The sequence below is a fragment of the Gorilla gorilla genome, chromosome 9 (assembly GCF_029281585.2).
Source record: "Gorilla gorilla gorilla isolate KB3781 chromosome 9, NHGRI_mGorGor1-v2.1_pri, whole genome shotgun sequence".
NCBI classification, from domain to species: domain Eukaryota; kingdom Metazoa; phylum Chordata; class Mammalia; order Primates; family Hominidae; genus Gorilla; species Gorilla gorilla.
The window spans coordinates 9347329-9370257 of NC_073233.2; the positions used below are offsets into that span (position 1 = coordinate 9347329).

General features: G+C 55.4%; 1 protein-coding gene across 4 annotated transcripts; it reads right to left on the bottom strand.

Moving 5' to 3' along the window:
• Nucleotides 1-9842: 9842 nt before the first annotated feature.
• On the bottom strand, nucleotides 9843-22825 carry CDKN1C (cyclin dependent kinase inhibitor 1C). Of its 4 annotated transcripts, XM_063710886.1 has the most exons (5): nucleotides 22543-22798; nucleotides 21597-22375; nucleotides 20926-21061; nucleotides 15892-16761; nucleotides 9845-12691 (listed from the first exon to the last, which is right to left on the bottom strand). In XM_063710886.1, the coding sequence occupies exons 2-3, from the start codon at nucleotides 22363-22365 to the stop codon at nucleotides 20931-20933; spliced, it is 900 nt and encodes a 299-aa protein (XP_063566956.1). In that variant the 5' UTR covers nucleotides 22366-22375; nucleotides 22543-22798; the 3' UTR covers nucleotides 9845-12691; nucleotides 15892-16761; nucleotides 20926-20930. The 4 variants fall into 4 exon arrangements, with proteins under 4 accessions (XP_063566955.1, XP_063566956.1, XP_030871913.1 ...); XM_063710885.1 differs by having other exon boundaries at nucleotides 9843-12691; nucleotides 21597-22825; XM_031016053.3 differs by lacking the exons at nucleotides 9845-12691; nucleotides 15892-16761 and adding an exon at nucleotides 20146-20838 and having other exon boundaries at nucleotides 22111-22375; nucleotides 22543-22764.
• Nucleotides 22826-22929: the final 104 nt, after the last annotated feature.

Sequence of the window (22929 nt, forward strand, 5' to 3'; positions counted from 1 at the left end):
TCTCCCCGCGGCCCGCCTTCCTCAGCCCTGGGCCGGCGGCACTTGGAGGCTGCCGGGCAAGACGGCAGACGTGGGGGCCCCTTTAACCAGAGCCAAGGATCCCCGGACTCTCTGACCAACCAGGAGCAGAAGCCCGCCAGGTCACCCTCGCCTTTCATGACAGAAACAGATTCCCAGGCTGGTCGGAGCGCAGAAATGAGGCAGGCCAGGGCCGGCCTCCGCCACCCCGCCCATCTCCAGCCCCAGCAGGAGCCTGGCCCAGGCCTCTGGCCCCACAGCGCCAGGGAGCATCCTCCGGGAGCCCAGGCCTGCCTGGAAGCCTAGGGCTGGGGCCGGCTGGGCAGAGGGAGGGAGGGAGGGAGTTTCTTTGTGATGTGTCCACTTTACTAGCAAAATTTCAACCACAAACTTAGAAAACCTGTACATTGGTGGGTGATTCACTTGGCCACCACCAGCGACGAAACAGAGCCAGAGCCATATTGTGGGTAAGTAAGAATACTCCCGATACAAGACTCAGCCACAGACCTTTAAAAAGAAAAGGGTGCCGGGCGCGGTGGCTCACGCCCGTAATCCCAACACTCTGGGAGGCCGAGGCGGGAGGACTGCTTGAGCGCAGGAGTTCCGGTCCAGCCTGCACAACCTGGCGAGGTCGCATCTCTACAAAAAATCTTCTGATTTTTTTAGCCAGGCGTAGCGGCGCGCCTGTAGTCCCAGGAAGGATCACTTGAGCCTGGGAGGTGGAGGCTACATAGAGCCATGACTGTGCCACTGTACTCCAGCCCGGGTGACAGAGTAAGACCCTATCTCAAAAAAGAAAGAAAAAAAAGAGAAAGAGAAAGAAAGAGAGAAGAAGGAGGAGGAGGAGGAGGAGGGAGGAGGGAGGAAGAAAGGAAAGAAGAAAAAGGAAGAAAAAGAAAGGAAGAGAAAGAAAAAGAAGAGATAAAGAAGAAAGAAAGAAAAAGAAAGAAAGAAAGAAAGAAAGAAAGAAAGAAAGAAAATCATCTGTTCCTGAAACATTCTGTGATACCTTCGTAATTTGCATAGCCAGAGGACTGAAAGTGCAGGCGGATCCCTCAGCCTTGGGCTCAGCTGGGACTGAAGTCAGCTGACAGAGTGAATCTGGCCCAACTGCCACCAGTCTGACTCTGGCACCCTGGCCCTGGCGTGACCTTCACAGCCGCACTCCCCACCCCCCACCTCCGCCTCAATGCCCACCCTCCAGCTCCACATCACTGAGCCTGCCCTGCTGCGCCCTTGCGCGGGCACCCTGGCTGCCAGCTCTCCTCCATCCATTCCTCCTCTGAGTGTCCTCAGGCCCCTCAGGGGCTGCTCTTCCCTGGACACCCAGGAGCCTCAACCTTTGCCCTGTGCCACACCTCCCTCACCTGGCTCTTGAAAGGAGTCCCATCCACCTTCCCCTCAGGGTGAAGCTCAGGGCCTGGCCCACACCCCTGCTGGTACTCAAGGCCCATCTGGGGGACCTAATGGGGGTTCCAGTAGACACCGAGGCCGAGGCCGGAGGGCTCAGCCATCCTTGTCACCCATCCTGCAGGGCACTGTCTCATGGGTGCCAGCACAGTGACATGCCGTGGGCTGGGGGAAGCTGGCTCATAGAATATGCACGGCCAGGACGCACCGTGGAAATTTCCATGGTCACGGGATGGAAACCATTTCCTATCAATAAAATAACAGGTGCCCCGTCAGAATCCCCCTTTCATTTCTTTCCAGGAAACAGTTCAAATGGGATGGTTACACCCATTTGAGACAAACATCTCTTGGTCCTAACCCCTTGTGGTTGCTTCATTAACCAGAGGCTTCCATCTTCCTTTGGGGAAGACAGTGCAGCCCAGCTGCCCTCCGCCTCCAAACCCTCCCTGGGCCCTGAGGTGCCGTGTGGACCCACTGCTGCAATCGCCATGTTCACCCCACACTCGAGGGTAGACCCAGAGCATCTGAACTGTCCTCGTACTCCCTCGGCCACTTCTCCACAACAGCGCATTCCCAATCCTGTAACCTGGGGCCTTTCCCTAACACATTTAGAAGACGCCAGCCGCCTTCTCCCGCCCTAGCACTGTCACCAGCTGCTTGTACTCAACTCTCTGCCAAACTGTTACTTTGTTTATCACACTCAGATTACGGGTCTCTTAAACAGTTTGTTATGGTTAAATACTTTCAATTAAAACAGTATATGTTTGTGTGTGTGTATACAGATAGATAGACATTCTAACACTTTAAAATAGGTACTTTGAGCTGGGTACAATGGTGCACACCTGTAGTCCCAGCTACTCCAGAGGCAGAGGTGAGAGAATCTCTTGAGCCCAGGAGTTCCAGTCCAGATTGGACAACATAGCAAGACCCTGTCTCTATTAAAAATATATCTTTATGCCGGATGCCTGTAATCCCAGTACTTTGAGAGACCGAGGCAGGAGGATCACTTGAGCCCAAGAATTGGAGACCAGCCTGGACAACATAGGGAGACCCTGTCTCTACAGAAAAAAAGATTTTAAAGGTTAGCTGGGCATGGTGGCACACACCTATGGTCTCAGCCACTCAGGAGGCTGAGGTGGGTGGAGGGCTTGATCCCAGGCGTTGGAAGCTGCAGTGAGCCATGATCGTGCCACTGCACTCCAACCTGGGTGACAGAATGAGATCCTATCTCAAAAAATATTTTTTAATTAAAATAAAATATGTACTTTGGACTTCAAAAGTAAATGTGAGTCCCATAGATGTAAAATGATATAGAGCCCCAAAGTGCCATCTGTGCTCATCTCCGGATAGCAGCATCTATCTGGGGGAATTTTTACTGTCTTTTTTATACATTCCCATATTGTTTGCATTTTTTTTTTTACAATGAGCATATGCTGCTATTTCTACAACCAAGGGAAATATATGGCTATTTTCAATTTGGGAATCAAAAGAAATAAAAAGCCCCACTGGCTTGCCAGCCCTGTGACCTGGGTGCTGTAGCAATAATGCCTGGAACTGGCCCCAGCCGATGAGGGACCCCAGCCACAGCCCATGCCAGAGTCCACTGTCAGGACCATCTTACGAGAGGGGCTGCCTCAGAATGGAGTCCTGGGGGCACCTCAGTAACTAAACCCCCTTGGATGGAAGCCAGGCCAGACCCACTCAGTGCCAAATTCCACTCGGGCCTGCTCTCAGTTCCAGCAAAATTCCAAAGTATATTGTTGTTATCATTATTATTTTGCAATTACGTGACATTTTTTAAATGCCTAGACTGTTTTCTCAGCCATTTTCATTAGCTCCTTCTCACTCTGCCCAAGAGACACTTCAGCATTGTGTCTGCCACTGGGCAGGCTGGCCAAGGCTCAGAGAGGTCAACCAACCTGCCTAGGTTGCACAGCAACAGAGCAGCGGGTGCGAGAGCAGACGTCAGGGCTGGGCCCAGGTCATCCTGCAGAGCTGGGGGGTGGGTCTCACTGTTGGGCCCTGTTGGGCTTTTATTCAGATTTAGGAATTTCTTGGGGGGCGGGGGCAGGGGCAGATTTGGGAAAGAGAAGAAAAAGTAGGAACGAGAGAAGAGAGAAAAAAAGGCAAGGAAAGCCCAAGGCCGAAGCAAGAGAGCAAAATAAGCAGAAGACACCACGGGTGTGGGGCTGGCAGCACCGCACTGAGAGCCCCTGGCAGGGAACCAGCCCCTGGAGGTGCCCCTGCCTTCTCCCCACAGCCTGGCATGGTGCCGGCTTCCAGAGGAGCCTCGTTTCTCAGTGAGGGGGCGGGAGGGGGTGAGACAGCATCCGTGTCTAGACGCTTACCCTTTGAGGAGAATACCAGGGTCCCCAAATACCACTTGAGATCTCTCTGAAATGCAGGAGGCCCTGGAGCCTGCATTTGTCATGAGCCTCAGTCACCACACCTACCCCCAGCTCAGGAGCAGGTGCCACAGCTCAACCTGGCTCACATGCTGAACCAGGTCCCCAGAGGTCTGGACATTGCCACTCACCAGCAGGCATCCCGGGCCACAGGGCAGGACGCCCAATCTGGAAGCCCAGTGTTATGGGAGGAATCATGTCTCCCAAAAGTCATGTGTTGAAGCCCTGACCCCCAGCACCTCAGCACATGACTGTATGTGGATACAGGCTTTTACAGAAAACAGTTAAAATGAGGCCATTGGTGTGGGCCTAATCCAACAGGACTGGGGTCTTTATAAGGAGAGGAGGACACAGGCACACTCAGAAGCATGACCCTCCCGGGACACAGGGAGAAGGTGACGTCTGCAAGCCAAGGAGAGAGGCCTCAGGAGGAACCAGCCCTGCCGACTCCTTGATCGTGGACTCCAGCCTCCAGGACTGGTAGATGATAAACATCTGCTGTCCCAGCAGCCCTGTCTGTGATGCTTTGTGATGGCAGCTCCAAGGCAGGAATACACCCAGCATCCACAGAGGGATTACATCTGTCCAGGCCCGCACAGCCGGGGCAGACAGACAGACCACACCCCAGACCTCCAGACCAGTGGAAACCCCCACGTACCTCTGGCCCAGAGACCTTCTCTGACTGAGCGCATGAAGCTGGCTCTTCCTGGCTAGTTTCCCTCAGATGCATCATCCCAACACCTAGGGGCACATTGTGCAAGTAGAGAGTCCCCCAAAATACCATTTTCCAAGGCAGACACAAAAAAAAAGCCATGTGCAGAGTTGACGTCTGTATACCCCTAATGCTAATTGGGGACAGTGGCATTTAGTTCTGAGTGGCTGAGGGCTTTGGTGACCTGGACAATCAGGGCCTGCCTGAAGAACCAGGGGCTGCCGGAGGCGCTGGGCCTCCCTCCCACTCACCGGGGCCTTCATTAACAGCCGCATCCAGACCAGCTGGAGTCAGCTGATTAGCCCATTCTAAGTGGCATTGGGAGTCCCCCCACCCCCTGTATCTATTTTTTCACCCGCACATGTTCAATTCAATTTTGCTTTTGTGCCAGAGGGGCCTCTGATGTGAGTGTTTCTGGGGAGTTTTTCCATGTTTCTTTATGTCCTCGAAACCAAAGTCAGTCACCAAGTTTCAGAAAACACCCTCCTGGATTGAAGCGGGTAAGAGGAAAGAAAAACACACAACACAAAACAAAAGCAAAAGAAAACAAAAGAGAAAGCACTGGCTGCCTTTCTACAGAATCCTCCTGCGAGGAGACAATTCATTTCAATTGAAACGTTTCCATTGTGCGGCATTCGGAACGCGCTCCTCGCGTTGGGCAGAAATGCAAATCTCCCTTTTTCCTTTGATTCAAATATTTAAATTTTCAAATATATATGCTGCGACAATTGAATGGCAGCTGACCTCACTTATTTTCATAGAAGCAATGCGGAAGCCACGGGCTGCAGTTAATCTCGCCAGCAGCGCCCCGCCTGCTGACAGCGGTACGGTCAGTCCTGGGGGAGCGCAGGGAATAATCCTTTTATTCAGACATTTGGCTTAAAAGAATAACAAGGAGGAAAAGCTGGAACATAATTGCATTGCATGGAAAACAGAGAAAGATTTTTTTCTCTCTCTCTAACAAGCTTTCTCCTTTTCCTTCCTCAAAGAATCGGAGGCTCATGGCCAGAGGCTGTTTTCTTGGTTAAAGAAATCGGGAGTGTTTTCCTTCCACTATTGTCCCCACTCCCGCCCACCCCCCGAGGGATTTTCATAGTTGGGTTGGCTGACACACTGGCTCATCCATTCATTCATTCATTCACTCACTCACTCATTCTGCAAACTCGGAAGGAAGACCTACTGTCTGTCCAGCTCAGCTGGGCTGGGGGCAGGGCGGAGCCACACACTCCCCAGGCAGCCTTCCTCTCCTGGACTGGGACGCCCCCACAGAGCCGCACCGTGACCCTCCGAGGCACCCTGAAGCATAACTGGGCCAACCGTGCCTGCAGGAACCCCCTTTGTTCCTCCTTGGGGCCCCAGAGCACCTGAGTGAAAGAGTCTGAGACCGGAGGGGCAGCCAGAGGGGGCCCTGGAGGGAGGCGGAGGGACCCCCTCCCTGGGCCAGCCAGGCCAGCGTCTGCCAGAGTCGCTGTTGCTAAGTCCTCTTCTTGCAGCCTGGGGATCCCAGAGGACCCCGGCCCAGTCCATCAGCTGGGCTGGGTCTTTAATATTTAAAGAGCTCTCCCGGACATTTCAAGAACTCCCCGACACGATTTTCTGTGATGCGTGGGCTGTCGGGACATCTGTCTTCTATACCTAATAAAGTCGCCCGACGCAGAATGAACTCCTCGGCATCGCTTTGAATCCGGGCTCACATATGGTTGCTAATTAGCTGGCTATCTCTTGGAGTTAAATGATTTTTTTTCTCGCCCCGTTCGCATCCATAATAGACGCGAACAGAGTCGTGATTGTTCCCTGTTGCGGGACATTCTGCGCCTGAATGAGCGGGGGCTGCTGTGTCGACGCGGATTTGCCATATGGTTGCGCGGAGCCAGGAAGAATGGGCCCCTGTGTGTGCGACCGGGACGCAGCGGCGCGGGCCGTGCCAGCCGGGCGGAGCCGGGTGCCCGACGGCGCAGGACGAGCGAGCGCAGCGGGCGCGGGCGCACCGTCGGGGCGCGGGGACCCCGAGGGCCAGCGGAGCCGTGCTGCGCGCAGGGATGGACGCTGGGCGCCCAAGGCCCGTTCCCGTGGACAGGCGCGCGGAGGGCAGCAGGACCGATGCACCGACGGACGCACCGACGGACGCGCGGACGGATGCGCCGACCGCAGTCTCTCCCGCCGTCCCGGGGCCGTCGTGCCCGTGCAGGCCGCGAGCAGCGGCGGGGCCGGCTCTGCGGCTGCAGCAGCCCCATTGTGAGGCCGGCGAGACAATGGGCGGCCCGAGGAGGCACCTGCTCGCCTGAAAGGCCCATAAATCGCCGCCGCGTCCAGCTGCCTTCCCGCCCCTCCCCGCGGACCCGCTAGCGGGAAGCGCGGCTGCGGCCGGGAGGGGGAGGCTCGGTCCGACAGTCGGGCAGGGCCGCCTGGGCCACCGCCGCGCGCTCCCTCCCGCCTGGGCGCAGCTGCCCGCACTCCCCGACGGGAGCTGCGCCCAGCCTCCCCTCTGGAGTCGGCGCTCCAGGCTGCTGCCCGGCCGGTGGCCAAGGCCCCAGCACCACCGTCCCTCCTGCAGGGCATCCAGCACCTACCCTCCCGCTGGGCGGCTCCTGGTTCTGGCCCCGGCTGGCTCACTCAGGTTGCCTTTGGACCAGGTTCTTGAACTTTTCAACCAAGGATGTTGCTGCTGTTTGTAGCGTCGGATCCTGGAAAATCGCTGTGTTGGGGAGCAGCAGGCTCTCCCTTGCTCCCCCAGGGCCTGGGAAAATCAACCCACCTCCGCCCCCCAACCCCAGGGCTGTAACCTGGTGTCTGGTAGCCCCACCGTGATACACCGAAGCCCAGCACAGTTTGGGACTCGCCCCGAGTTGACTTATGCAGCCCCCAGAACAGAGGCTGAAACCCGGCGCATCCTGGTGAAGCCACAACCAGCCGGCCTGGTCCCAGGCCCCGGGCACGGGGTCCCCTCCACTCCCATCTGCTTCCCTTTCAGAGCCTGGGCTGAGTCGGCAGGGACACAGGCTCAGGGCCCTGGATTCCCACTTTCTGGACACTTGCGTGCATGCCCAGCACCAGCTCGCCCTTCTGAGAAAGCAATCCCTCCTCAGAGGGGAGAAGCCGTGGCTGAGATGGGCAGGAAGTGGTCAGGACCCACTGCCGAGCACCAACTCCCCATGCTACCACCAGGGGTGCACCTGGACTCCTGGAAAGGGGTCGCGTCAGGGTGCAGCCCATCAAAGGCTTCCCAAGAGGCAAAAGGCAAGGAGAAGGTCCTACTTTAAGCAGCCAGCCTCAGGTGAGTGCCAGAGATCTGGCCCAGACCTGTGTAGAGAAAAGGAGGCAATGGCCCCTGGCTACAGACAAGGACCCTGAGGCTGCCCTCTTCCCTTGCACCTTTGGTTAGGCACTGCCTCTCTGTGTGGAAGGAGCAGGACTCAGTCCCAAGACCATTTGGCCACGCTGTGCCCTCGGGACCAGCACGTGCTGGCACCCCGATCCCACTGGGATTCTCTTCCAGGAAAAGGCTTGTGTTCAGTTCCCAGGGCTCTGCCAACACCAGCCCTGTGCTGGCTGCCTGCAGCAGGCACCCCGTGGGGACCACATCCCTGGGCCTGGAGGAGCTGGCTGAGACAGAGGCGGGCCCGAGGCCAGGCCTTTGCCCGCCACTGCTGCTCCAGGCACTCCTGGAGGGCTCTGAGCATGCTCCTTAGGTCTCCCGGCTGCAGGGAGGACACTCACTCCCACCCCCAGGTGTCTGGTGCTTTGATTTTAATTATTTCTAGCCTTCCAGTGTCATCTCTTATCGCCCCCTCCCCAGTCCCCTAATAAAGGGCCAGCGCCCCCCGCCTTCCTCTAGCCTCCCTGACATATTAGAAGAATGTTTTTCCATTTCCTTTGATGTCTGTTACAAGTTGCATCTCATTTCCTGCTTGGGCATTTCTGACCTCGAGTGACTCCGGCCGCCGTGGCTGCGTGGCTGGTCTGCTCCTCATGCCCCGCCCAGACGCCAGCTTGAGAGGATTTGGTCCTCCGTGTGCCGCCACCGCCAACTCAGTTTCCCCCTACCCTCCCCACTTTGTTTTCTGGGGCTCCAAGGGGGAGGTCAGGCCCTCAACCCTGTTTCCATGGAGAGGGCTCCTCACGGGGGGTGGGGGGGCATCCCTCCATGGGGCAGGGAGGGCTCCTCATGGTCGAGGGGGGCGCCCATCCTTCTATGGGGTTTCCTAAAGACTTGCATTCTTCCCTTCATTTTTCTGGGATTACTCCCCTTTCAGTGGTCGGCCCTGTTCACTCTGCCACCTCAGAGAGGGTGAACCCAGCAGAGGTGTGACGGGAGGCTGGGGAGAGACCCCAGCACCTTGAGCACACAGGAGCCAGGAGGAGCCCAACAGAGCAGCAGGGGCTGGGGTCTTCTCCTGAAGCCTGACTCCATGGGACCCCAAAGAAGCAGATGGAAAACTGAAAAAGAAAACCCCTCAAGTGAGCCACTGGAAAGAAAGCAAAACAAGAGAAAATAAATGAGTTGTTTGATATAATTTAACTTGTCTGTTTTTCCATCTTCCTTCCTGCTCACCCCACCATCACCGTGGCCCCATCTAGTTGAGGCACACAGCTCTGGGCTTAAAGTAACCAAGGGGCATGTCTCAGAGCAGTCTTCAAATTGGGTGCTAGGACCCAAGAAATGCACAGAGGGCAGTGGCCGTGAGAGAGGTTTGCATAAGAAAACAGACAAGACAAAACTTGGTTTTATCTTTTTTTTTTTTTTTTTGAGACAGAGTTTTGCTCTTGTTGCCCAGGCTAGCGTGCAATGGTGTGGTCTGGGCTCACTGCAACCTCTGCCCCCCGGGTTCAAGCGATTCTCCTGCCTCAGCCTCCCTCTCGAGTAGCTGGGATTACAGGCGCCCACCACCACACTCAGCTAATTTTTTTTTTTTTTTGTAATTTTAGTAGAGACAGGGCTTCGCCATGTTGGCCAGGCTGGTCTCGAACTCCTGACCTCAGGTGATCTGCCCGCCTGAGCCACCCAAAGTACTGGGATTACAGGCACGATCCACCGCGCATGGCCAGTTTTGCCTTAAAACCACAGCTAGACTCCTCCACAGGGACCAGGACCCAGGCCATGTCTGTCCTGGCTGCAGAGGTGGGTCAGCCCCATACAGTGCTCTCTGGAAGAGAATCAGGGAGCAGCGTGGCTCCTGCACAGAGGCACCTGGCTGGACCTTGGCCTACTGGTAGCCTCCAAGGGTGGATGCCAGGTATCTCAGTCCATTTGTGCCACTGTAACAAAATACCTGAGACTGGGTGATTTATTTTTTATTTTTTATTTATTTATGTTTTGAGATGGGGTTTTGCTCTTGCTGCCCAGATTGGAGTGTGATGGCACGATCTTGGCTCACTGCAACCTCTGCCTCCCAGGTTCAAGCAATTCTCCTGCCTCAGCCTCCTGAGTAGCTGGGATTACAGGCATGTGCCACCACACCCGGCTAATTTTGTATTTTTAGTAGAGATGAGGTTTCTCCATGTTTGTCAGGCTGGTCTCGAACTCCTGACCTCAGGTAATCCACCCACCTTGGCTTCCCAAAATGCTGGGATTACAGGTGTGAGCCACTGCGCCTAGCTAATTTTCTAGTTTTAGTAGAGATGGGGTTTCTCCATGTTGGTCAGGCTGGTCTTGAACTCCTGACCTCAGGTGATCCACGAGACTGGGTGATTTATAAATAACAGAAATGTATTTCTCACAGTTCTGGAGGCTGGGAAGTCCAAGATCAAGGCGCCAGTGCAATCAGGGTCTGGTGAGGGCTCTCTACTTCCAAGATGGCACTGTGTTGTAAGTGAAGCGAATGCTTTGGGAAGCCTCTTTTATAAAAGCCTTAATCTCACTCAGAGGGAGGAACCCTCAGGCTTAATTACCTCCTAAAAGCCCTATTTCTTTCTTTTTTTTTTTTTCTTTTTTTTTTGTGAGACACAGTCTTGCTCTGTTGCCCAGGCTGGAATACAGTGGTACCATCTCAGCTCACTGCAACCTCCACCTCCTGGGTTCAAGCAGTTCTCCGTGCCTCAGCCTTCCAAGTACCTAGGATAACAGGTGCCCACCACCATGCCCAGTTAATTTTTGTATTTTTAGTAGAGATGGGGTTTCACCATGTTGGCCAGGCTGGTCTCAAACTCCGGACATCAGGTGATCTGCCCACTTCGACCTCCCAAAGTGCTAGGATTACAGGCATGAGCCACTGTGCCCGGCCCTTTTTTTTTTTTTTTTGACAGGATCTGGCTCTCTGGCTCTGTCAACCAGGCTGTGGTACAGTGGCACGGTCATGGCTCACTGCAACCTCCACCTCCCAGGCTTGAGTGATCCTCCCATCTCAGCCTCCTGACTAGCACGCACCACCACACCTGGCTAATATTTCTTTTTTTGTAGAGAAAAGTTCTCCCTACGTTACCCAGGCTGGTCTGAAAATCCTGGGCTCAAGCAATCCACTCACCTCAGCCTCCCAAAGTGCTGAGATCACAGGCTTGAGCTACTGGGCCCAGCTTCCCACTTACATTAATACTATCACATTGGCCAGTAAGTTTCAGACACGAATTCTGGAGGAGACATAGTCAAACCCAGCACCAGGTCTCAGGTGTCCTTACTTCTCCCTCTGCAATTCCGGCTTCAGCACAGCCCTCAGGTGTAAGGCCCTGTTGTCCAGACCACGTGCTTTTTCCCAGGACTGAGAGTGAAGTGCTGGGGCTGCATGATAAAAACCCATGTGACTATATGACCATTAAAATTAATAGCCCCCAGAGCACTGGGGGGTGGGGACCGGGGCTCCCTCCTACACAGACAGACCAATTAAGGTCCTCCAGGCCTGCATGTAGGCCAGGCTACAGGGATGGAATCAGCACCCAGCTAGAGCAGAAGGGTCTAAAGGAACCAAAAGGGGTTCTGGGACAAATCTCAAACCATGGGCAAGCTTCGTTCAAGCACTCAAGGAACATTCGAGCTAGATGGGCCCTCAGAGACTCTGATCCTATGTTCTCCTTTCAGTGAGGGAAAATTGAGGCCCAGAGAGGCTTCTGCACCCTAGACAGGCCCCACTCCTTAGAGGGACCAGTGAGGGGAAGTCAGACCCCAGCAAGACGGAGGAAGTCCCAAATTGGAGACAATCAGAAAGACAGCACCAGTGCAGACCCTAAACCAACACCCCACCTGCTCCAAGCTGGGCTCCAGTCGCCTAAGGATGAGCTGGGCCTGTGCAAACTCCCTGTGTGTTTCCTGCATGTGGCCCACCAGGCAACCACCCTCTGACTTGAACCCCTGCCCACAGACCCCAGTACCACCCAATGGTTGGCCAGGGGCACCCCCAAAGGATTGGACCATGCCGAAGGTAGCCACAGGCAGATGACAGTGTCAAAGGGAAGGGGGATAAGTGGTTTTTGTTCACGCAGACCATAGGAGTGAAGATTGTAGTGTTCCCAAATGCAAGTCCGCGTGGCTAAGACCGCGGACCCAGCTGGCCTGGCTCCCAGTGTCTGTGCATTATCGTGTGCGTGTGTGGCCTTTCCACTTGGATTACTATTTCAGCTCCCAAAAATGGATCAGTGGTTCACAAGAGGATCCACAAAGCAGCAAATATTGACCCGTCAGGATTTCAACGTGAACATGGGATGTCCCCTACATGCAGGGACCGTCCACCAAGTGTGACACTGGACGCAGGATGTCCTGGACTTGTCCCAGGTACATGGTCTCTTAAGACACTTGGCCGGATGGTGGCATGAGGCCAGCAGTGGTTTTGTGTCATTTTCAAGCAAAGCCCAGGGCCTTCCCTGGGAGCTAGCATTGTCGTTCTAGAATGAGTGGAAAGGGACACTTTCCAGGGCAAAGCTGATGTGCACCACACTGAAGATGGGAAAGAACCCACGCTGTATCTTCCTGTCCACGTTGCATTTGTAAGAATGAAACTTGCGTGAGTTGCACGGAGGAAGAATTCGCATTTGGGGGAATGCGGTGTCTGGGATCTGCTTTTTCTGTTGTTGGTTTTTTTCAGCAGAGACAGGGTTTCGCTATGTTGCCCAGGCTGGTCTCCAACTCCTGGGCTCAAGCAGTCCTTCTACCTCAACCTCCCAAAGTGCTGGGATTACAGGCATCACCCACTGTGCTCAGCCAGGGATCTGCTTTATGAAACTGCAGAAAGGAAAAAAAAGTAAAAGTGGAGGTGGGAAACAGATTGACAAGATTGGAAAAATGTTAACGATGGTTGAAACTGGCTGGTGATGTACTATTCTATTGCTTTTGTGTATGTTTGCAAATTTCCATAAGAATGCTTTGTAAGGAAGTAGAAGTGATACTGTTACATATTGCTGAGAAAATGTAAAACCAAATACAAAGTTAACAAAAAGAGATAAATTATGTACATATAGACAATATATGCACACATACATACATGTGTTGTGTGTATACATACACATGATGTGTAAGTGTGTATCTCTATAACATATAGACACGTACATGTTATGTACACGCACAGACAATAAAAGAAGGCAGAAAGGCTGTGGGCAGATACCCTGATCAAGAGTTTTTGTGACATCATCACAGTGGCCTTGCAGCCCCTACTCAGGGGTCCTTGCTGACACGAACTCACAGCAGTGTGCCTCTCAACTAGGCCTGCATCTTTCTAATTTGCTAGACAGGAAGCCACTCCTGGCACTTGGTCAGGTCAAACACAAGAAGTGTTTGATGATTTTTTTTTTAATTCTGTTAATTACTGAAAATCCATGCTAGAGGAAAAAAATTGTTTTTGTTTTGAATTTACTTATTTATTGAGACAGAGTCTTGCTCTGCTGCCCAGGCTGGAATGCAGTGGTGTGATCATGACTCACTGCAGACTTGACTTCCCAGGCTCAAGCAATCCTCCCATCTCAGCCCCCAAGTAGCTGGGACCACAGGTACACGCCACCACGCCCAGATAATTTTTATATTTTTTGTAGTGACAGGGTCTCACTATATTGCCTAGGCTGGTCTCAAACTTCTGAGCTCAAGTGATCCTCACACCTTGGCCTCCCAAAGTGCTGGGATTATAGGCTGTTTTGAATTCAGGTAACAATTGCTTGTGGGTCCTGAAGTAAACCCCCCAAACCATGCTGGCTATCAATCAATCACCAGGGTTGGGTTCTGTAAGGAAGGGTGTTGGGGCAAAGATGGCTGCAAGCCCTTTGCCACTCAAGCAGAATGGATCCCCCTGCTGTGAATCTGGGATGGTCTCAGTAGCTTGCTGGATCAATCAAATGAGGCAGACATGATGCTGCATAGCTTTCGAGGCCAGGTCTCTAGAGCCGCTCCTAGGCCTCCTGGAACACCTGCTCTTGAAACCCAGCTGCCATGCCATGAGGAAGCCCAAGCAGGCCTGCGAAGGGAGCCACAGGCAGCAGCTCCCAGGGCTTTGCCAGGCATGGGAGTGAGCCATCTTGGAAGTTGATTCCTCAACCCCAATCAAACTACTCTAGCTGACACCCCATAACACAGAGCCAAGCTATTCTGCCAACTGTTCCCAAATTTCTGATAGAATCATAGGTATAAATAAAACCACTGGGTTTGTTTGTTTGTTTTTTTGTTTTTTTGAGGTGGAGTCTTGCTCTGTCACCCAGGCTGGAGTGCAGTGGTGCAATCTCAGCTCACTGCAAGCTCCGGCCTCCTGGGTTCAGGCCATTCTCAGCCTCAGCCTCCCGAGTAGCTGGGACTACAGGCGCCCACCACCACGCCCGGCTGATTTTTTGTATTTTTTTGGTAGAGACGGGGTTTCACCACGTTAGTCAGGATGGTTTCAATTTCCTGACTTTGTAATCCTCCCGCCTCGGCCTCCCAAAGTGCTAGGATTACAGGCGTGAGCCACCGCACCCAGCTAAAACCACTGTTTTAAACCACAAAGTGTTGGGATAGTTGTTTACTTGGCAGGAGATCATGAGAACAGGTGTAATCATGCTAACAGAAGAGGAGGTACCGGCTGCCTGTCCACACCCGACTTTATGCCTCAGTGTTGAACAGCAGAGTAGTAGCTGTGATTTGGGGCAGAAGGGAATGGTGAGTACACACAGCTGTCTGACACTGGAGCAGGCAAGCCCTGCCAAGAAAGTCCTGCCCCTGAGGGCTTTCAAGTAACAGCTAAGATCAGAGCGTTTTCTTCCTGGCGCCACTAGGTCATCAGAGGCCATTTTCATTTTTTATCCCAAGGGGCTTGCCCATGGAGCAGAGCTTGGTGATATAATCAATATCTCAGCTGCCCCTGAAACAACCACTTCAAGGCTTAAATAACACAATTTTTAATTTTCAGAATAAGCAATTGGGATTTTTTTTTTTTTTTTTTTGAGACGGAGTCTTGCTCTGTCTCTCAGGCTGGAGTGCAGTGGTGCCATCTTGCTCACTGCAACCTCTGCCTCCCGGGTTCAAGAGATTCTCCTGCCTTAGCCTCCCAAGTAGCTGGGATTACAGGCACGTACCACCATGTCTGGCTAATTTTTTGTATTTTTAGTAGAGACGGGGTTTCACCGTGTTAGCCAGGATGGTCTTGATCTCCTGACCTCGTGATCTGACTGCCTCAGCCTCCCAAAGTGCTGGGAGTACAGGAATGAGCCACCTCGCCCAGCCACCTTTTTTTTTTTTTTTTTTTTTTTTTTTTTGAGACAGGGTCTCGCTCACACTGTCACCCAGGCTGGAGTACAGTGGCACAATTGATCATGGCTCACTGCAATCTCCTCTTCCCAAGCTCAAGTGATCCTCCCATCTCAGCCCCCCAAGTAGCTGGGACCACAGGTGCACACACACCACCAAACCTGGCTAATTTTTAAAATTTTTGTACAGATGGAGTCTCGCTATATTGCCCCAAGCTGGTCTCAAACTCCTGGGCTCAAGTGATCCTCCCACCTCAGCCTCCCAAAGTGCTTTGATTACAGGCATGAGCGTCCGCACCCAGCCAGGATTTCTTAAGGATGCTAGAGTGTGGGCAGCCAGCTCCATCTCTGAGACTTTGACCCTTCCCCAAATCACAATCATTTTATTCCTTCATCAAAGAAAAAAAGATGACTTACTAGACACTTGTTAAGGCACACACATAAAACTACACTGTAGCAGCATAGATGGTAACCAAGAGGGAACTCAGGACCCATCACTACCAGCTGGAAACACCTGACCTCCAGCCTGCAAATGTGACAAGCTAGACCAACACCAGCAGGACACTGAACACAGCTTGCAGGGATGAGTCTCTGCGTCATTTCTGGACATGTGTCCAAGTAACCAGAACAACTCGAAATGCCACCAGGCCCTTGCTGTCATTCCCATAAACCTCTTAACAGTGAGTTGGGTCTTCAAAGAACCTGTCTCTGTCAGCTTACCTTATGCTGCGTAACAAACAGGCCCAAAGCTCTTGGCAGCGTCCATCAAGCATGGAGGATCTCTCACTCACCATGACAGTCCCTTCGCTGGAGGGCTGGGGTTGTACTGCGTTTTCTCTTTTGGAAAGGGCAGCCCCTGTCTGAGGTCTCATTTGTCTCACAGCAGAGGGATGAAACGGCAGGACGCTGGCTTTGACAGGCTCCATTCGGCAATGGTACATGCCAAGTGGGTCACGTTTCACTGCCCAGAGCAAGTTACATGGCCACGTCTGATATTGACATGCGGGAAATGCAGAATCTTCCTGCATTTGGGGAGGCAGATATTTGGAAAACATGCAATTCATTACAGGGCCAGCTGGAGGAAGAACGGCCAAGGGCCCAGGCTCTTCATCCCGAGCCAGGCCGAACCAGCCGGGGCCCTGAGATCAAGCCACGGTCATCAGTGTTCGTTTGGAATTATGCCTTGTCCTTGTTGTGTCCACATTGTAGTAGGGTTTCTGTTTTTTAATTCATCTGAAATTGGTGGTGGGTGTGGTACACAGATGAGAAACAGGAACTCTCCACGCTGCGCTTTAACAGGAGCTGCGGTGGGAACACAAATGGTGCAGCCACTTTGGAAGATGGTTTGGTGGCTCCTTACAAAACTAAATCAAAACTAAATGTATCCTTCACATATGATCCGCCACACACCATCCAGCAATTGTGCCCCTTGGTATTTGCCCAGATGAGTCGAAAACTTGCATCCACACAAAAACTTGCACGTGGATGTTGATAGCGGCTTTATTCATAATTGCCCAAACCTGGAAGCCTTCAGGAGGTGAGTGGGTAAACAAACTGTGGTGCATCCGGTCAGCGGAATATTATTCAGTGCTAAAAAGAAATGAGCTCAAGTCATGGAAAGACACGGAAGAACCTTAAGTATTATTAAGTCAGAGAAGCCGATCTGAAAAGGCTGATGCTGTATGAGTTCAAATCTATGACATTATAGAAAAGGCAAAACTACAAAGACAGTAAAAGGATCAGTGGTTGCAGGAGTTAGGGAGGAGGGAGGGATGAATAGGTGGGGCACAGAGGATTTTTAGGGCAGTGAAACTACCTTGTATGATACTGTAATGGTGGATACAGGACAGTAAGCATTTGTCCAAACCCATAGAATGTACGGCACTGAGAACGGACCCTGCTGTAACCTATGGACTTCAGTTAATAATATTGAACCAAAAAATAACTAACAACAAAACAGTGCTCTTCAGACACCATTACCTGCTATGTCACCCGCTGGGAGCTGGAGGAGGGGCTTCCTAGCCCCTCCTGTTTTAAAGGCTAGGCTGGTGCTCGGCTCAGCTCTGTCCCACCCCCCAACACTAACCACCTTTGTATGCACCACAGCCCACTGGAGGGGTTTTCTGATGTCACCTCCCCCGGTGGAGAAAGCGCCTGCAGCAGGGACTGCTGTCTCTCTATTCATTGCTAAGTCTCTGGTGCCTGGAACAGGGGCTGGCATGCTGGAGCCTCTTGGAGTGTCCACCCAACCCAGTGCCTCTGCCCTCTGCCTGGATGGCCACAGTGTCCTTCTTGTCCCCTCACCCCCTTCCCTCTTGCTGGCGCTCCTCCTTCCTCACCCAGCAGCTGAGATGCTTCTACCACTCCCTGCTTCAGTCCCTCCAGGGCTCCCCACTGCTGGCTGACAAAATCCAACCTTTGGCACCAGTCCATCAGGCCTGGGGAGGTACAGGAGACCAGTAGGACAGGGCAGGGAAGGGGGAGGCCCAGCAGGCACACCCAAAAGACACCCTTACACTGAACCACATGCATGCCCGTGTGCCGGCCTCACACACACCAGCAGGCCAGGCCCACCAAGGCCCCCTGGCACCAGCAGCCTCCCCTGCCTTATCTCTCCTGCCTCACCCTGATCCTCTGGCGCCAACACATTCACCCTTCTCCCTCATCACTTTCATCTGGACTGTCTGTAGGTTAACGGAGCAACTGCCTGTCTTCCCAGCCCAGTCCAGGGGACAGGATAGTGCAATGGTTTCCAGGCCTGGCCCCAGAGCACCCCAGCCCAACATCCCTCTGCCCTGCCAAGGTCAGGAGTGTGACCTCAGGTGGATTACTCCATGCCTCAGTTTCCTCTTCAAACAAGGAAAACAGTGGGACCTGGTTGACGCTGACCCTGCTTAGCATATGCCTGGCACAGAGAAAAGCCATTGCTGTGTGCCTGGCGGTCCTGGTGTCATCGCTCATATGATGGCTGTGGATCCCCAGTGGAGCTGGAGCGTGACTCCCACACGGCAGACCCATGAGTGCACTGGCTGCCAGCCGGTGCCTGTGTTTTCAGCTTGGATGAGGCCTGGGGGCCAGGACGCACGCTCATATCTGCTCTTTCCCAACAGCACGGGTGAGAAGAGAACTTTGCAAACAGTGCCATCAGGTATTATTTCCATGGCTGTCCCCACATGAGAATCACAGAACACAGCGCTGGAAAAAACCCTGGATGTTTCTCAGCCCAGATGGGGAAACCGAGGCCCCCCTAGAAGGAAAGGCCAGCTTGCCTGGGTCACATGTGCCCAGAGTCCCGTGTGTGACTAGCAGCCCATGGAGGCTGGTGGCCTGTGCGTCCCTGCAGCCAGCTCCTGCCCTGGGGAGAAACTCCTCCTGAGAAATGGCACTGGGCCTCACCTTCACGTCCCCACCAAGGCCTCACACTGCTTTTGAGAAAGCTACCCTTGAGTGACAAGAGGGTGCTGGGCAACCACATGTCCTGTGCCCAAGGGCCAGGACTGCAAGAAGCTAAGCAAGGTAGGAGCCCCGCCGGCCCCAGCTGCAGCAGGCCTGGCAGCAGATGAAGCTGTGGATGATGAGGCCCCAACCCAGCAGATCGGTCACCGCAAACAGTTAACTCAGGTTACGCTGTGCACCCACTAACTGCCTGCCAGGTACCCGGTCCAGCCTCCTCCCAGCCCAAGGCAGAAGGCACTGCCACCCTCCTTTATCTCAGAAGGGAAAAGGCTTTGTCCTGCTCACACAGGTGAATGTGGAGGTTTCTCCCCTGTGGGAGGGGTTTGAAGGCCGAAGCCAGGTCCCTCATTACCATCAGCTGAGGGTCCCTGTTGCTGAGCCGAAGCAGCAGGACCTGCCACTCTCAGGTCCCGGGGGGCATTTCCCAGAGTCTGGCCCCAGCTGGGCCTCGAGGCCAGGCCCATCACTCTCCTCGCCCAGCCCTTCCAGGCAGCTGGGGGGAGCTCAGTTAATTATATGTCTAAATACATCTCGACCATCTCAAGTTGAGCCCCCCTTTGTCCCTGACCCCGATGGAGGTGGGAGGAGGAAGTCAGCAACTGTCACGTAGGGCCCCGTAAGGGTCCACCAGTTCTTTTCTTCTCCCAGCCCAAGGCACCAGCAAAAATACTGCTAGTCGTCCTGTTTTTGCTATTTTACATCACCCTTTCCATTGTAAGCCATAATTTTCAGAGGTTTATAGGTCAGCTATTAAAAAAATAATAAACATCTCTTTTACTAAGAGGGAGCGCTTTGAAACTCGGGGCTGGTAGGGCGGACAGTGGGGGCGCACAGGGGTGCACTCAGCCTCGACTTCTTCCACCAAAGCCTGGTTATCAGAAGCCACTCCTCCCCATGTCCTCCTGATTCCAGGGCACCTCCCCCTTGTGCTCCCATTTCTGCCTCTCCTCAGAGGCTTCGAGGCTGCCCCTCCTCCACTGCAGGTGTGACTAGACCTTGAACACTTCGAGTGTCTTGTGGCAAGACCTAGGGAGACCCTGGCCCACAAAAACAGGAGACCCTGGTGCAAGGCCTGAAGAAGTCTGGAGGACTGGATGTGTCTTGGTGGAGCCCTGCTCCCCACCCTCCACCCCAGAGCATCCTCAAACTAGCAGGGGCTTGAGCCCATCAGCAGAGGGGTTGCGGGTGGTTTCCTTGAAACAAGCCTGGGTCTGGCCAGCAAGTCAGGGGCTGTGCTCCCTGCCTCCTGGGGCTACATGAAGTCCAGGCTTGTCTTTCTGCAGCCCCGCAGGTGAGAGGTGATAAATGCAGGGTGCAGTGCAGGCCGGCCGCCCCTCCTGAGATAAGGGGACTGGAGCAGGTGGGTGTGGGCCAGGCCCAGCCAGGAGAGAGGCTTCCCCTTTTGGATGGACTGGGGATGCCCACTTTGGGCTGCTCTCTCCTGCGTTCCAGCTCTCCAGCTTTTGGGGGTGCAGGAGAAGGGAGCTGGAGGCAGGCACAAGCACAAACAGACTGGAGTTGCAGCATTTTTCGGCCTCTTTATTTAGAACCCGGCGGACGAGGGGCCGGGGCAGTGGTACAGACGGCTCAGGAACCATTTTAACAGACTTGTCTTCAAGTTTAAGATAAACACAGTCATAATAAGAGAGACAGCGAAAGCGCGAAGAGACTGCAAGCTAGATGGGCATGTATGGCAGCTACAGCTTGTGAGTGACCCCCTTCCCCAGAGTCCGCGATGAAAATAAAGTTACACTTGTCAATAACCAGATGTGGGAGATGGATAGTGCCTTTGGCATAACCAATAACCGAGCTAGTGCGTGGCAGAGCGGTCCACGCCTGGACATAAATAGAAAATATAAGTTAGTATAACTTTAAAAACTTTTTGTACAAATATACATGGTTTTTTTATTTTTTCCTTTTTTTTTTCTTTTTTCTTTTTTTTGCACTGAGTTTCAGCAGAGATTAAACATTTTATATAAATGACTCTTAAAGCTTTACACCTTGGGACCAGTGTACCTTCTCGTGCAGAATACATTTAGATATAAAAAGACGTTATTAATACATTGCACAGTTTTCAAAATTTAAAAACAAAACCGAACGCTGCTCTGCGGCAGCCGCCGCCGGTTGCTGCTACATGAACGGTCCCAGCCGAGGCCCAGCGCCCTTCCAACGTCCGCTGCCCCGGCAGGTTCCCTCGGGGCTCTTTGGGCTCTAAACTGCGAGGAGAGGAGCGGTCAGCAAAGCCGGCGAGGACCCCGCGGGTCGGCCCTCCGCGCCCCCCAGGTGCGCTGTACTCACTTGGCTCACCGCAGCCTCTTGCGCGGGGTCTGCTCCACCGAGCCCACGCCAGGGGCGGCGCTTGGAGAGGGACACGGCGCGGGGACATCGCCCGACGACTTCTCAGGCGCTGATCTCTTGCGCTTGGCGAAGAAATCTGCGGGCGACAGCGCGCGCGGCCGGTCAGGGCGGGGCCGGCCCGGAGACCCGAGAGGGGGCCGGGAGAGGGCGCGGGGCGCGGGCCGGCCGGAGTGGGGGCGCCGTCCCCGCCCGCGCCGAGGTCCGCGGCGGGTCAGCTTTGTTTACGTCGCCGCGCAATGTGCTGTGTAAGCATTTCCCCTTGTCCCGCGGCCAAGCCCCCCGGGGCCGCCGCCACGCTTAACCCCCTCCACGCCGTGCTCACGGCGCCCGGCCGCGCCCGGGGAGGGGCTCCCGCGGCCGGGGGCGAAGACTGCGCTCCCGGGGGGTCGCGGCCGGGATTCAGCCTCCCACCCCGCCCGCGCAAAGCCGCTGGAGGGCACAACAACGGGGCGGGGAGGGGGGTAAGGGCGCAGCCGCGCCCTGAGCGCTGCGGGCCCTTTAATGCCACGGGAGGAGGCGGGAACCCAGCGAGGCCCCCGAGGGCTGGGGGGACCGGCCGGCCGGACAAAGCGGGGCCGGGCCGGGCCGGGGCGGGGCCGTGCGGGGCTCACCGGAGATCAGAGGCCCGGACAGCTTCTTGATCGCCGCGCCGTTGGCGCTGGCGGCCGCGGTGCCGGCCGCGGGACGTCCCGAAATCCCCGAGTGCAGCTGGTCAGCGAGAGGCTCCTGGCCGCGCTGCCCCTGGTTCGCGCCCTGCTCGGCGCTCTCTTGAGGCGCCGCGTCCGGGGCCGGGGCCGGGGCGGGGGCCGGGGCCGGGGCCGGGGCCGGGGCTGGGGCCGGGGCCGCGACTGGAGCCGGGGCCGGAGCCGGAGCCGGGGCCGGGGCCGGGGCCAGGACCGCGACCGCGACCGGAGCCGCGACCGGAGCCGGAGCCGGGGCCGGGGCTGGAGCCAGGACCGGGGCTGGGGGCGGGGTGGACGCCGGGGCCGGGACCGGGACACTAGGCAGCTGCTCCGGCGCCTCCTCGAGGCCGTCGAGGGACTCAGCGGCCGGCTCGAGGGGCGGGCTGACAGCCACCGCGACCGCGACGGGCCGCGGCGCCAGCAGCAGGCGGCAGCGCCCCACCTGCACCGTCTCGCGGTAGAACGCGGGCACCGAGTCGCTGTCCACTTCGGTCCACTGCAGGCGTCCAGGGCCCCGCAGCGGCATGTCCTGCTGGAAGTCGTAATCCCAGCGGTTCTGGTCCTCGGCATTCAGCTCGGCCAGGCGGGCCTGCAGCTCGCGGCTCAGCTCCTCGTGGTCCACCGGCCCGAAGAGGCTGCGGCAGGCGCTGGTGCGCACAAGTACTGGGAAGGTCCCACGGGCGACAAGACGCTCCATCGTGGATGTGCTGCGGAGGGACGCGTCGGACATGGCCCGGGGCTGCGCAAACGCGGGCAGCGAGAGAGGAGAGGACAGCGAGAAGAAGGGGAAAGGAGAGGAGGAGAGGGCGGAGGCCGGGCGCAAGGGAGACCCCGCGCCGCCCGACTCTGCGTGTGCGAGGGACGCGGCGGCTACCTGGCTGTCCGGTGGTGGACTCTTCTGCGTCGGGTTCGCCTGTCTCGTCTGGACGGCAGCCGCGCCCCCTCGATGCCTGCTGGCTAGCTCGCTCGCTCAGGCCTGGCCGGCACCCCTCGAGCACAGCGCACTTGGCCTGTGGAACGCCCAGCCCGCCTGCGCCCCCTTTATACGCGCGGGCCCCACCCCCGTGCGCGCGGGCCCGGCCGCGATTAGCATAATGTAGTATTTTCAGTTTCAACAACACCACGGCGATTGGCGGCCGCCGCGCTGCCCCGCCCCGCCGCGGCCCGGCCCCCGCGCACCGCCCATTGGCCGCGCGCACACCCACCGGGGGCAGGGCGGGGCGCGCGGCCGGGGCGCGCGGCTGATTGGCGGCCGCGGGGC